The sequence below is a fragment of the Pleurodeles waltl genome, chromosome 10 (genome assembly GCF_031143425.1).
Source record: "Pleurodeles waltl isolate 20211129_DDA chromosome 10, aPleWal1.hap1.20221129, whole genome shotgun sequence".
NCBI lineage: Eukaryota > Metazoa > Chordata > Amphibia > Caudata > Salamandridae > Pleurodeles > Pleurodeles waltl.
The window spans coordinates 453,815,113-453,829,624 of NC_090449.1; the positions used below are offsets into that span (position 1 = coordinate 453,815,113).

General features: G+C 44.8%; 1 protein-coding gene across 6 annotated transcripts in view; it reads left to right on the plus strand.

Moving 5' to 3' along the window:
- The window catches only part of SLC4A2 (solute carrier family 4 member 2), a 2,186,615-nt gene that overhangs the window by 1,804,396 nt on the left and 367,707 nt on the right, over positions 1–14,512 (plus strand). For all 6 annotated transcript variants that reach the window (XM_069210734.1, XM_069210733.1, XM_069210737.1 and 3 more), the window contains one exon: positions 2,579–2,727. In XM_069210734.1, coding sequence (XP_069066835.1) covers positions 2,579–2,727 — 149 coding nt within the window. The remainder of the gene's footprint in view (positions 1–2,578; positions 2,728–14,512) is intronic.

Below are 14,512 nucleotides of genomic sequence, written 5' to 3' on the forward strand. Positions count from 1 at the left end.
TGGTGAGGAAGGATGTGATCTATTTGAGGGTGTTCTCTTGGATGCCAATCTGATGGAGCCTCATCATTAGGGTGTGGTGGGACACAGTGTTGAAGGCTGCCAAGATGTCAAGGATGATCAGGGCAGCCACTTCTCCCCTGTCTAGAAGGGTCCTGATGTCATCAATGGCAGTGATCAGGGATGTTTTGGTGTTGTGCTTTGAACGAAATCCACATTGGGAAGCATCCCAAAGATCTTTGCTCTGAAAGTATTCTATGAGTTGGTGGTTGATGGCCTTTTCAAGGACTTTTGCTGTAAAGGGGAGCAGGGAGACGGGCCTGTAGTTTTTGAGCTCGTTGGGGGTCAGCGGATAGTTTCTTGAGAAGGGGGTTTGATTTCGCCATGTTTCCATTCATCAGGGTAGTTGGCAGAGGTGATGGATGTATTGAAGATGGCTGTGTGCTTGTCGCTGATGGTGTAGTTGCCAAGGTTGAACATGTGCTGTAGACGGGGTCCATGGGTGCTCCTAAGTGGACAGAGTCCATGATGTCAGCGGTGTTCTTTGTGGTGAGCTGGTTCCAAATGGTGATCCTGTGGTTGGGGGTGGCGCCTGTGGGGGCGAGGAGACTAAGGGTGTCATCGTCAGTGGGTTGAGGTTTGACGTTTTTGTAGATGGTGTAGATTTTGTTGTGGAAGAAGTCCGCCAGGGTGTCACAGAGTTCCTGAGAGCGGCTGATGATGTTTTCAGTGCCTCTTTGATGATGGTGAAGAGCCCTTTGCTGTGGTTGGAGCTGGCTGTGGTGTTAGTTGAGTGATGTTTTGAATGTGGTTTGGTCAGCAGATTCTTTGGTGGTGCGTCATGTCGTTTCCAGTTTTTTGCAGTTGGGTTTCATGGTTCTCAGGTCCTGGGTGTACTAGCTGGCTTGTTTGGAGAACCTGTTTTGCTTGGTGGGTTTGATGGGGGCTACTTTGTCAGCGCTATCAGCGATCCAAGTGGTGAAGTTTTTGGCGGCCTGTTCGAGATTGGTGGAGGTGTCAGGTAGTGCGGTGTTGAGGGCATCAGTCCATTGGCTCTTGGCTACCCTGTTCCACTTGCGGTGCGAGGTGCTGGTTGGTCTGCTGACAGCGCTGGGGGCTGCTGTGAGGGTGAAGTGGACGATATGCATGGTTCGTCCAGGTGAGCTCAGTGGTGTGACTATATTTGACTCTTTTGCTGGTGGATAAGACAGGGTCCAACGTGTGTTCTGCAGTGACTGTCTAAGGGGGTTATTCTAACTTTGGAGGAGGTGTTAATCCGTCCCAAAAGTGACGTAAAAGTGACGGATTTACCACCAACCGTATTACGAGTCCAGTATATCCTATGGAACTCGTAATACGGCTGGTGGTATATCCGTCACTTTACCGTCACTTTTGGGACGGATTAACACTCCTCCAAAGTTAGAATAACCCCCTAAGTGAGGTCAGTGTTGCTCATGCTTTCGAGTAGGTTGGCTGTGCTGGGGTCATTGAAGTGGAAATTGAGGTCTCCAAAGAAGATCTAGTCTTTGGTTTTGATGGCTTTGGGGGTGATGAAGTCCAGGATTGCGTCACAGAAGCTATGGCGTGGGTTTGGAGGACTGTAAGCGAGGGTGCCTCTGGCGGTGGTTTTGCCGTCAATGTTGATTTGAAAATTGAGGTGTTCCATGAATGGGGTGGTGTTATCTGTGGCACTGGTGCAGTCGATGGATTATTTGTGGACTTTGGCAATCCTGCCTCCGACAGATATTTTGTGTGGCCTTATTAGCACACTGTAACAGTGCCAAGTAAGAGCCTGTAAAGCACACGCTGGGAATTGGATCATTAGAGAGAAGTGCCAGCTTTACTGTATCTTGGAAAAGTGGAGGTACTGTAACATCAGGACAGCAGAGAGCATGATGCTGGGTGTGTGTGTGTATTACTTTGTGATGTGTTGAATGTTAATGTTAATTAGAGTGCTTTACTATTGTTTATGTGAATAGTTATGTTTAGTGAATAGAAAGGAGAGTTCTTGTGTGAACATGAAAGACTGAGTGAAGGCTGTAATCAGCAGGCTAGAAAAAGATACATTTTTGGTGCAGAAAAGATGTTAATATTATAACATGTGCTGGGAGATAGTGAAGCAGATATTAAGTGTTGTATGGCTTTGTGTGGAAAACAAACAGTAGAAAGAGTGTGTGTTATAGTAGATTAGATTAAACTAATAGATATTCCTATGTTTTTCAATGTCATCTTATGTGATGGTCCAGAGTGAAGGTGAGCTTATGAACGTTTTAGTAAACATTGTATTCCTTGTGAGATAGGCCAAAAATCACTATATTTTTATATTTTGTTAAAGTAGTAAGGAGGAAGCATAGATGTAAAGGCTGTTGGCCATCTGTAGCATAAAGGCTGACCCCATGGAGGTCTACGGGTTGAGGAAAGGTGCAACACTGATGCTGTTTATATGACGACTACCAGGAGGAGGTTGACCAGTAAGAGAACCTATAATGGAATTATCCAATGCAAACATTTTGTAAATGCAAAGGACCTTTAGAATATGACTGGACTACGAAAGTTAGAATAATGTTTTGCCATTTTGCAGGTGAGAAGACGAGCGGTCTTATCGGTGTATCTGAACTTATCATCTCTACAGCCTTGCATGGGATCATATTCTGCTTGGTGGGCGCCCAACCTCTCCTGGTGGTTGGATTCTCAGGGCCTTTATTGGTCTTTGAAGAGGCGTTTTACACAGTGAGTGTGTAGTTTTAATAATTTTTGAATACCCATGTTTTTTCAATCCTATTTTGATGTTTAGGTTTGGTTCAATTTATTGTTTGTTTTACTTCAACCAGGAATATGTTCTTCCCTTAATTAATATTTGTCTTTATTTTGAAAAAATTTGTTCTTGCAATAAAGCATTCAGAGTCTAAGATAGGAAAGCATGTGTGGTCGTAGCCTCCAAAACCAAACATTGATTAGCCCCTCTGTGTTTCCAAGCCTTTGAACTAGAGGAAATCTTCCACCTGCTTTTGCATCAAGCTAACAGTGTTATCTACTTGTATCCGATCATAGTAATTTGGCAGAGGACCTCCCTTTTTCTCTTACAGCTCTGTAATGAAGGGTTTGCCTGTATGTTTTTTCTGTTGTCCAAGGTATCTAAATGTGATTGGAATTTGACCCCGTCTGCTTGAATACAGACTTGCTTCATATTTTGTTGCTTTGCTTTCTAAGCGCACTTCAGGTACTGGGCTAACACTGTGGTACCATAGGGAAATTGAGCACACAGTACGTGGATAGTCACCTCCTGATGGAAGTGGATGATAGCCATCTTCAGTGTTTTCCTTCCATCTCTAAAGTGCAAACAAAAAAGATATTGGGGTGAAATGTGCTTATTTTCATCTCAGCCACATGCACAATCTTTTGCTATACAATGTCAGTGTGTGGTTAGTTAGACAGTAAATTCTGACTATGGCTAAACACATCCTTTCATCTGTATGAGTGATGCTGGAGATCTCTGGCTACAGTTTCTGTTTTCCCATTTTCTTTTTTACCCTTTTTTAATCCATTTTTGATGCATTATTTTTCCTTATGCCTCCCTGCCAGGGCAACCTTCCTGAATCAACTTGTTAACCAGACCCCACACATTAAACATTGTCCTGTGAAACCTTGTTTAGGTTACTTTTGCAGAGCAGGCCTTCAGTCTTTAAAGGTTGTATTAGGGTATCAGAAGGCCTGGCTTAGATTACTTATCGTCTGTTTTTAGCAGGAGCAGGTTCTTCTGTCCTCTTACTATTCTCACATTCTCTAATATTTCTTGCAAAAGTTGGAGGAAGTCATTATTATAAAAACTGAAAAGGACATGGAAACTTGGCACAAATGCACCAGTTGTTTTATGCTTGCATTTGGTCACTTGTGGACCTATATAATTAAATCAATACTTATTTCAGCCAATATGTTGATTAGCAGAAACTCCATGTCATCCATTTTCAGCTCTTCCCTAAATAAGGCTTGGTTAGTCTGGTCAGAAGCCAAGATGAAGGCATGGAAGGTGATAAACAGAGGCTATTGTTTCTTGAGTTTTTAGTCTCAATCAATTGGAACACCAAAATTTAGTTCACGCTAGACAGGGTCTGTCTAAAGCCTCCCTGAATGGACACAGAAATGCATTTTTTGTATTCATTCCTTCATATTTTATAGTATATTTGTGACAACTTTGGCCAAACAGCAAAGACCCTGAAGCACTCATCTCCTACACAGCCATTCTACCTCAGCTTTCTTACTGCACATCATGTGTTAGGGAGTCTTCCTGAGCTCTGCTCAGTCAACAGTATTTCTTCTGTCACCTTGTGCCTGCCAGCTCTCCAAGTGATTTCTCCACCTACAAACAACATCTGAGGTACAGCTTTTCAGGAACTATTTCCTATGTCCCCAAAATGTCTGAGGGTTCTAGGAAAGGCTGTTTACGGCTAGTAACTTCTGTGGGAAGAATAGACTATTTAAAAAAAAAAAAAAAAAAAAACACACACAGACACAAGTAATGCTTATATTGCCTGCACCCTCAGCAGAAACTGAAAGACTGTAAGTACTGTTGTACTTTTTCAGCTAGAACCCTCTAAGACCGTGAAGTCAGACTACTTCTCTGGTTTCAGAGAAAAAAGAAGCCTCAGTCAGACTTTGATTCTGAGGATGAAGAAAAAGGGCATACTTACTCAAGAAAACTCAAACAGGAGGAAAAGTCCTCATCTGACAAGGACTCAATCCAGGCAACATCCTATAGTAGAGAAGCCAGCACAGAGAAGTTGAGTACATTGGAGCATCCTGAACCATCTCCCTCTCACAGAAGATTTATCTTCTCCTGTTTCGGTTCCTGTGACACCATTTAAGGAATCAGTCTTCCAGAAGAATTACTTGTCGACAGATCCGTCGACAAAAACCACCCCGTCGACGACAGCTCCATCTACCAGGACTTTGACAAAGTCAGTTAATTTTGACGACTGTCTCCACCACAATGATGAGCATAGCACTGTTGTCGATGAGACCATCATCAACACCAAAAACGCCTTAGACTATTCCGTTGACACAGGCTTCCTCTTGACTGTCAACAAAGATTTCTTCAGGTTTTTAATAAACAGTGAAGGAGGCTGTTCCTGTGCCAGAAAAAAAGCCATTCCACTGTCTTTGCAGACTAACCTCTCCAATATCTGCCCTTTGCCTCCAGTTTGTCTGCTAGAGATGCAAATTAGGGGATGAAAGTATGTTTGGTCCTGAGTACAGGCCTTCCCAACTGTGGGTTGAGTGCCTGAACACTGAGGATGAGGATGTGGATCAGGTCCTTCTACATTCCTGGGGGGCGAGTTTTCGTTTACAGGCAGAGTCCAACAATCAGTCAAGGTGTATGATACAATTTGAGAACATTATCCCTATGATGATCCTGAGGAGGAACATCAGTTGGAAGAGCCCACTATCGCAGTCCCTGTATCTCTAGTCACAGACTTGCATTTTATGATTAATGACTTCTATAAAAGGTTTACGGAGGTTAACAAGTCAGTTCCACATACTCTTCATCGATCTCAGGTCCCTGAAACAGTTTCTCTAACTAAAAGTCCAGTTCCTCCTCTACAAAAAGACAGACCAGTACCTCTGCCCATTACCATCAGGGATACCTTAGTGGATAGTGATGTTGAACAACAACACAAGGAGGAAGAAATCCCTTTGGATGTCTCAGAATGGGATGATTATGTGATTCCTCAGTCCACATCATCTCCTCCACCTCCGGTAGACTCACCACCAGCAGATATTGGTGGTTTTCATGACCTTCTGGAACGCACATCAAAGCGTTTTGATATACCCCTTCCTGCAAAACAAATGGGCTTTTCGTATGAATTTAAAGATGCAGCCCACTGTACAGTGAGATCCATACTCACTGTGGATTATATATGGCTGAAAGGGTTGACATTTTTTAAGAAGCCAGTCTCAGTTCCAGCAGGCATACCAAAACCAGACAAAAAAATAGAACCTCCACCTGATTTGGTTATCATGCATGCAGCACAACGACAGGCAAAGCTTTGTTCTGCTTGATCAGCTCCACCAGATAAAGAGGGTGTCAGGTTAGATAATATTAGTAAGAGATTTTCAGCCATAGCAGCCATTTCAATTAGGACCTCTAAAGCTCGGGACATCTTGGGGAATTATGATCACCAACTTTGGTCTGATATATCGTCATTTATAGATTATCTTCCGGACAATAAGTAAAAGGAAGCAAAAGAGATTTTATGCAGTGATGGATATCTTTGGTACCGCTTTCGACCAGTTGGCTGGAGCGGCGGTCTTGTGTCGTCAGGGCTGGTTGAAAGCTACATCTTTGTGCCCGGAGGTCCAAGCTAAAATCCTGGACATGCCATTCGATGGGGAGAACCTCTTCTCATGTTGACAATGGGCTGCAGTCCATAAAATCAGACACAGAAACAGCTTGTTCACTCGGCACACTGCAGCAGAGTTGTTTTCAGTCCTTTCAGGGAAGTAGAGGTCAGTATACATCACATCCCCTTTACCACCAGAGTAGATACCAGCCATACACCCAACATATTTCAGATTATCCCAAACTTCACAATTGCCATTGAAGACTAGAGCTGCGTCCAACTATCCCAGGCAACCGGCCCAGAGATGTCCTCCGGCGGGAGGAAAGTCAAAGGGATTCAGAAGGCAATGTGTCCTAGACACTGGCCACCTCAGTCCCACATCAATTTGGCAATTCTCTATCCAAATTTTACAGTTGTTGGAAAAACATCTATTCTGACAAATGGGTGTTAGACATAATCCAGCATGGTCACACCCTGGAATTTGTTCAGAAGTCTCCAAATGTTCCTCCATGCAGAACATTGCATCGTCATCTGTTTTTACTGTAGCAGGGAATCAACTTGCTTGTAGCCAAAGACCCCATAAAGGAATTCCCATTACACCAGAGACGCAAGGGGTTTTATTCCAACTTCTTCCTCATCTGAAATACATCAGGTAAGTGGGGGAGGTGATGAATCTAAGGCTTGTAAACAAGTTCATAAACAAGCAGCCTTTCAGGATGATGTCTCTACATGAAAGTCTGCAGCTTGTGGATCCAGGAGACTTCATGACCTCTCTGGACCTTCTGGATGCTGATTTCCAAATTCCAATTCATGACAAACATCGAAAGTTCCTTCATTTTAAGGTGGCAGGGTGCCATTATCAGTTCAAAGTTCTCCCTTTTGAGATACATTATGCTCCCAGGGTGTTTACAAAATGCATGGGTGGGGGACATGGCTAACCACCCAAGATGGTGGCTGCTTGATCACGGGGCTCCCGACCTGAGCCCGCCACGCAATCGAATCCAATGGCAACCGGGATATTTCTACACTAATACACGCAACAGCTGAGGAGAGGAACGGACGAGGCACCTGGGGAGCGAGTCCGATCGGACCCCCTGGACGCACTGGGGAATGCAAGAGATGGACGCGGCCCGTGATTGATGGCCGCAAGCAGCGTGAGAAGTGAAGCAGATCTGGGCGCGGCTGGAGCCGAAGACGCGCACCGGTAAGCAGGGCGCGGGGATTGGAATTAGCAGCCGGGAGTGAAATCGGAATCGGTGAGTGGGGGGGGAAACTGTCGGCATGCCGAGGCCATCCGCTCCCCTCCTCCCCCTCACCCTGCCAACCCCCGTCTCCCTTGCAGAGGAGAGGAGCATCGAGTGAACGGGGCATCGGGGAGAGAGGAGAAAGCAAAACAACAAATGGGGACCCAGAGACAACGAAAAGAAGGTGACAACACCCAGCCCTTAAGAGGAAAAGCCAACATACACCTAGTTGATAAAATCGCAGAGGCGGCGCAGTTGGGACCACGAGAAACTGCTTGCTGGGTTGCGCCCCACACCCATAAAAGATTTTTTTTTTGAGAGGACAGGGATATGCCCTCTGGAACACGCACGGAATAAGGGGGTGCTAAGAATAAAAAGAACTTAAAATATTGACCGGCTGAGGTCCGGGTAGAATCTAGCGCTCTGTCTCCAGCGTGACAAGCGTGAAACAACAGAAAAAGCACGCCGGACACGGAGGCTATCATTTATGAGCCCTGGTTTAAGAATTAACCAAACATAATTATTGTAAGCAGTTCGTCGACTCTGTGGTGCGCCGGAGCCTCGACCGACTCCCTGACGCCGCCTGCCCCTAGACACGTGAAGGCACAGAGTAAATTACTTAACCCCACTGACAATCACAAAGCCTGAACATAAATTTAACATACACCATATACTGGATCCATAGTGCACACCGACGCCCAAACTCACTAGAAGGTAACGCAAACTGCACAACCAACCATGGGCCGCACCAAAGGCAAACAATCCAAAAACGGAGAAGCTTCTGGCCCTAACGACCCAACTCTGGAAATACCGGCAAAAAATCCTGCGGACAAACTTGATCTTATTCTGTGAAATCAAAGACTCTCGGCAAGCAATAGAGAACAGGCTAGGCTCTATCACAGCAGAATTGTGTATCCTAAGGGATGATAAAAAAAACTATCTGACAGAATACAGAAAACAGAATCTAATATCGCAGAAATACTTCCAAACAATAATGAAAATAGAACCGCAATTAAACTACTTCAACAACAAGTGCAGGCTCTACAAGAAAGAGCCAAAGATGCAGAAGGGCGGTCAAGATGCAATAATATCCGCATACTAGGAATCCCGGAAGGAAAAGAAGGGAAAAACCCAACACAATACGTGGAAGGGTGGCTGAAATCAATCGTCGAGGATCGCCTATCAGTCCACTTTGTGGTAGAGAGAGCACACCGTATCCCAGGCAGGAAACCCCCGCCGGGAGCACCAGCGCGTCCCTTAATAGTGCAGATATTAAACTACAGAGACAGAGACACCATATTACAAATAGCAAGAGAACTTGATCCCATTATAGTGGACAATGCCCGAATTTCCTTATGCCCAGGCTACACTATGATAGTTCAGAAACGCAGAACATCTTTCCAGGGAGTAAAGCAAAGACACCGAGCGGAAGGGATAACATATGCCCTCCTATTCCCAGCCAGAATGCAAATCTCATATAACCAAAAGACTCTCTTTTTTTGAGACGCCAGATCTGGTGGGTGTCTGGCTTGATGAGACCTTTCCACAGTCAAAAACTAGAGAACCAAGTGATGCCCCCCCCACAAGACAATATCACCAACCCCGCAAAGACAAGCGAAACAGATCGCAAACGCGGAGGAAAAAAGCTGGCCCGACACTCCAACAAGCGCTGGAAGGCCAAAACGACGCGATACAATCAGCATATTCCCTGCAGGAGGCAAACTCCCCCCCATGTGGTGTGGCCTCATCGATGGACAGCACTGCGGCGTCGGACTCAGAGGGGAGCCTGAATCACCCCACAAACAACACGAGACCTGTGTTGAACACTCCCCTCAATGCAAGAAACTGTGTTATACCCATATTTCATGAGGCCTTGAGGCCTTCTTCTAAATGGCGGGCTCGGGTGGTAGAACTCCGCGGTCTTAATCCACAAAAGAACCCACTGTTTACGGGCAAGAACCATAGACTCCACATCTTGTACTGCCCCATTGCGTAGGCTCCTTACTATTCATATGCTTTTGTTATAATATAATAGTTATGTATTACAGAAAAGTTTGGCAGAGCTGGTTCGTGCTCTACCCGGTATTTCAATTAAGACTCAGTATTGTTCACTGTTACACACAGTTGTCATCTACAAATAACTCAATTATGCTAATACAAAGGGGAGACCAGACATGGAGAGTCATGGGAGGGATAAAGAGGTTAACACCCCAGAATGGCTGCACAACATGAATACAACATTCTCACTTGGAATGTAAGGAGAACGGGAGCCATACAAAAAAATACATAGAATATTGGCCCAGTTAAATCACCGAAAAATACACATTGCCTATTTACAGGAGACCCATCTTACCACCCATGAAGTATCAAAACTCCGCAAGAAATGGAGGGGACAATTTTTACACACATCATACTCATTGTTCGCACGAGGGGCAGCTGTGTGGATTAGGGCCGGAGTACCCTTTGAAGTACTAGATACCAAGATAGACGTGGAGGGCAGATACACTCTAATTAAAGGCAACCTAGATGGGAAACCCATAGTAATAGGTAGCATTTACGCCCCTAATGTCGGACAGGATGTATTTCTGGAGAGACTATCGAAGACACTGCTACAATGGGCACATATCCCGTGGGTATTGGGGGGAGACTTTAACGCAATACTTGATACCGGCTTAGATCGTAGTACCCCACCACTGTTCGGGACGAACGTCCAAAAAAAAGCGGAAGCGCAAAAACTTGGCTACACAGCTGGTTATAGATATATGGCGGGCCAAAAATGCTGGTATGAGGGAATACTCTTTTTACTCCCATCCACATAAAGTTCACATACGACTAGATCTCATGGTATGCACAACATCGTTACAGACACAAGTAACACTAAGACCACATACCTGGGGAAGACACTTTCTGACCATAACCCCTGAGAATTAACCATATTATGGGGTCGATCGTCCACGCCTATCCCTACGTGGCGATTACAGCCATCAGTACTAGAGGACACCCCTCTGAGGGAAGAAGTGAGCCAGACGATCATCAACTTTTTAAAAAACAATACAGGGTCGGCGTCTTCCCCTCTGATAGAGTGAGAAGCGTTCAAAGTAGTGCTAAGAGGTACACTAATGAGTAATGTATCGGGAGTGCGGAAAACACTGGTGCGAGAACTGCAACAGGTAGAGAACCGGCTGGGAGTATTGGAAAAAGAATCAATATCACAGCCCCACAAAGCCCAACACTTACAAGAAGCAAGAACCGAACACACACAACTTCTTGAGAGATTGAGAAAGATCGACTATGCTAAATATAGGGAACGAGCACACAGCGAGGGAGACAAGGCGGGTGCACTCCTGGCACGACTGATTAGGGATGAACCACCCCCCACTCCTATAATACATATCAACACCCCACACCAAGGAAACATAACCACACAACTAGAAATCAACAGTGCATTCCGAGACTATTACACAGCCCTATACTCCCCCACCATTAATGGAGAGGGTAGAAATTAATGCCTTTCTAGCTAATATTAAACTCCCAACACTCCACGAAGAGGCCAGAGAGAAACTAAGCACCCAAATAACACAAGGAGAGATACGAGAAACTATCAAGAACATGGCACGAAACAAGGCACCGGGCTCGGATGGGCTCCCATCCGAGTTTTACTCTACATACATCGCGCAGCCCCACACCTGGAGCGACTATACCAAGCCTCACTGACATTAGGACACCTCCCAGATACTACCAAACAGGCAATAGTGACTTCCCTCCTAAAACCGGGTAAGGCTGCAACTGATATTTCATCCTACAGACCACTATCCTTACTGAATTCGGAGTATAAGATATTAGCAAAAATACTAGTGCAGAGACTTCTTGGCTATATCAGTGGCCTGATCCATACGGATCATTGCGGCTTCGTCCCATCCAGAAGCGCCTCCCTCAATAAACGCCGCTTATACCATGTAATGGACGTGGCCAGGAGGGGATTCCCTCATGCGGGGTGTCTCTCACTGGATTTGCGTCAGGCTTTCGACTCTCTGCATTGGGACTATATGCTGGCAGTGCTGGAAAAATTTGGGGTTCCCCCGGACTATACAAAATGGGTTCATCTCTTGTATGCTGAACCAACGGCAAGAGCACGCACAGGACAGAATATCTCAGACTCGTGCCAAGTGAGTAGAGGCACTAGGCAGGGATGTCCTTTATCCCCCTTATTGTTTGTCCTGGCAATAGAACCCCTGGCACAACTACTGAGACAAGATAGCGGATCATGGGGACTAGACAAAGAAAATATAAAACATGCAGTTTCATTATATGCAGATAATATTATATTATATATCAAGGACCTTCAGCAATCCCCCGATACAATAGCATTTATTTTCCAAAGGTTTGCACCACTGTCAGGGCTGGCTATTAATTTTAACAAATCTATAGCATTCACCTTCTATGTATCAGATGATGATAATTACCATTTGGTGAACAACAACTACAAAAGGCCACAAGCACATTTCGATATCTAGGTATCCAGATATATCGTACCTCAACAGATCTACTGGAGGGGAACCTAAAGAGAGCCATGTCCGCACTTAGACCACAGATCCAATTTTGGATCACGCTGCCAATATCGATAGCGGGCAGACTAGCCCTGGCCAAAATGATAATGCTACCCCACCTCTTATATTATTTCGCACATTTACCAGTAAGGGTACTGGAAACCTACTTCAAAACACTCATTTCGATGCTACTAGATCTTGTATGGGGAAGGGGTAGATGTCGGATAAGTTTGCTCAAACTGCAGATGTCCGTGGACCAAGGAGGTATGGGTGCACCAGATTTTAAAGCATACTGCGTAGCAAGTCAACTTCAATGGCTAGCATACTGGCTGGCCGGTCGCAATCTCCAGGAAATAGAATATACCCAGCTAATGTTCGACAAGGACAGGATACATGCCCCACTGTGCCCCGGGGGCCAGATCCCCGGAAACATTCCACTTCTTCTGAGGGTGGCCTTGCAATATTGGATATTATCGCTAAAATACACCTCCGACATACTTCCTTACTCTCCCAACATACCGTTGCTGGGTCTACCAGTTACAGCAGGTACCTTAACCTACAACACACTACAAAGCTGGGCACAGGAGGGAATAAACACAGTTGGTACCCTATTTAAAGACCAGCGATTGCTTACCCACACAGACTATATCTATGAACACGGTCTGTCCCCCTCATGCTTTCTTCTACATGCTAGTATTACACACTATGTCAAGAAACACTGGACCACAGACAACAAGGAGCCTCCTACACACAATCTTGTACGTGCTATATACACTGTAGGGCAGGGTAGGCACTTAATAAAATGGCTATATAAGGGAGTCAGAACACACTTGTCATACCCCCTGTTGGCGCTTAAGCTCAAATGGGAAATAGACATAGATAAGGAACTATCTGAAGAAGATTGGCCCACCATACTAAAATACCCAAGCCAAATATCCCGAAATACGAGATTCACATTTATTCAATTTGCCATACTGCATAGAGCATACCTCACACCACATAGACTACATATCCTATACCCGGGGACACCCTCAGCATGCCCCAGATGTAGAATGGAAGATGCTGATCTCCTGCACATGCTCTGGAGCTGCCCTGATATAGCGGCATATTGGAAAGGAGTAACTACCATACTAGGCTAAATAACTGGTAATACCATACAGTACACAGCAGAGGTATGCATGCTTGGTATGCTCCCACACTTAAAGAAAAAGACAACACTACTTAGACTAATAAATCTGGCACTATTATTAGCGAAGCGCCTCTTAACAAGACGCTGGAAAGCAACCATAGCCCCCACAATAACTCAATGGAGAGCAGAGGTGATGGAATGGGGAAAAGCAGAGGGTGCGGCACTTAGACGAGAAGACAACTCCGGAATGAGAGAATGTCCGGTAGCCCCAGATTGGGATGCACTAAAGGAAACTTTCGAGACACTGAGTAAGGAAGAAGATGGGTAGAAAAGTACACAAAGGAATAGATATGACATAACCCCCTAACAGACTAGAAATTACAAAGTTGCAAAGACTAGAGCAATAGTAAAAATGTGTGACCTGGTAACCAAAAACCCCATGTATAATTGGAATAGATGACCAATTGGTAGATAAAAGTTAAGTAGAGATGTTAAGCGGTTAAAAGTTGGAACAGGCAATAAAACGTTACAATTTACTGTATAAAAATGTTAAAAGAAAATTTAAAAATACGGTTCTGTATCGCATAACAAATGGTATAGAAAGATGTTTAAAAAATTGCAATGTATGTACCGCCTTGACAACAATAAAAAATGTGTTTAAAAAAAAAAATGCATGGGTCTGGTGGCAGCTTTTCTCAGGAGGTTAGGTCACCAGGTTTTTCTGTACCTTGATGACTGGCTCATGAACAGACCCAAGTGTCACTCGGCCAGAAAATCAACTCATGCCTGTTTGAAGTTATTTGAAAGTCTAGGCCTCATGCTCAACAAGGAGAAATCCTTGCTCATTTCCACCAGTTAAGCACTATTTCTAAGAGCGATCATAGATACAAAAGAAGCAAAAGCTTTCCCAACTACTGACAGAATTCAAAGACTCGGGTCACTAACAGCATCCCGGCAGCAAAAAGGTCTGCTTCTGTATGAAAGTACAGATCGATGTTGGGAATGATGTCAACCTGCATCCCACTGATACTGAACTGTTGCCTCTGCATGCGTCATTTGCAGGAACAGCTGGACAGGCAATGGGTTCAATGCCGGAGCACCTTCGAGGACATGATCTCTATTACCTCAGAGATGAGAATGTCAGGCTCTCTATTACAGCACAGATCAGAATAGCAGTGTTGTGGTGGTTGAACACGAACAACATTTCCCATGGGCTGTCATTTATTCCTGTACGACCGCACTTGGTAATGATGATAG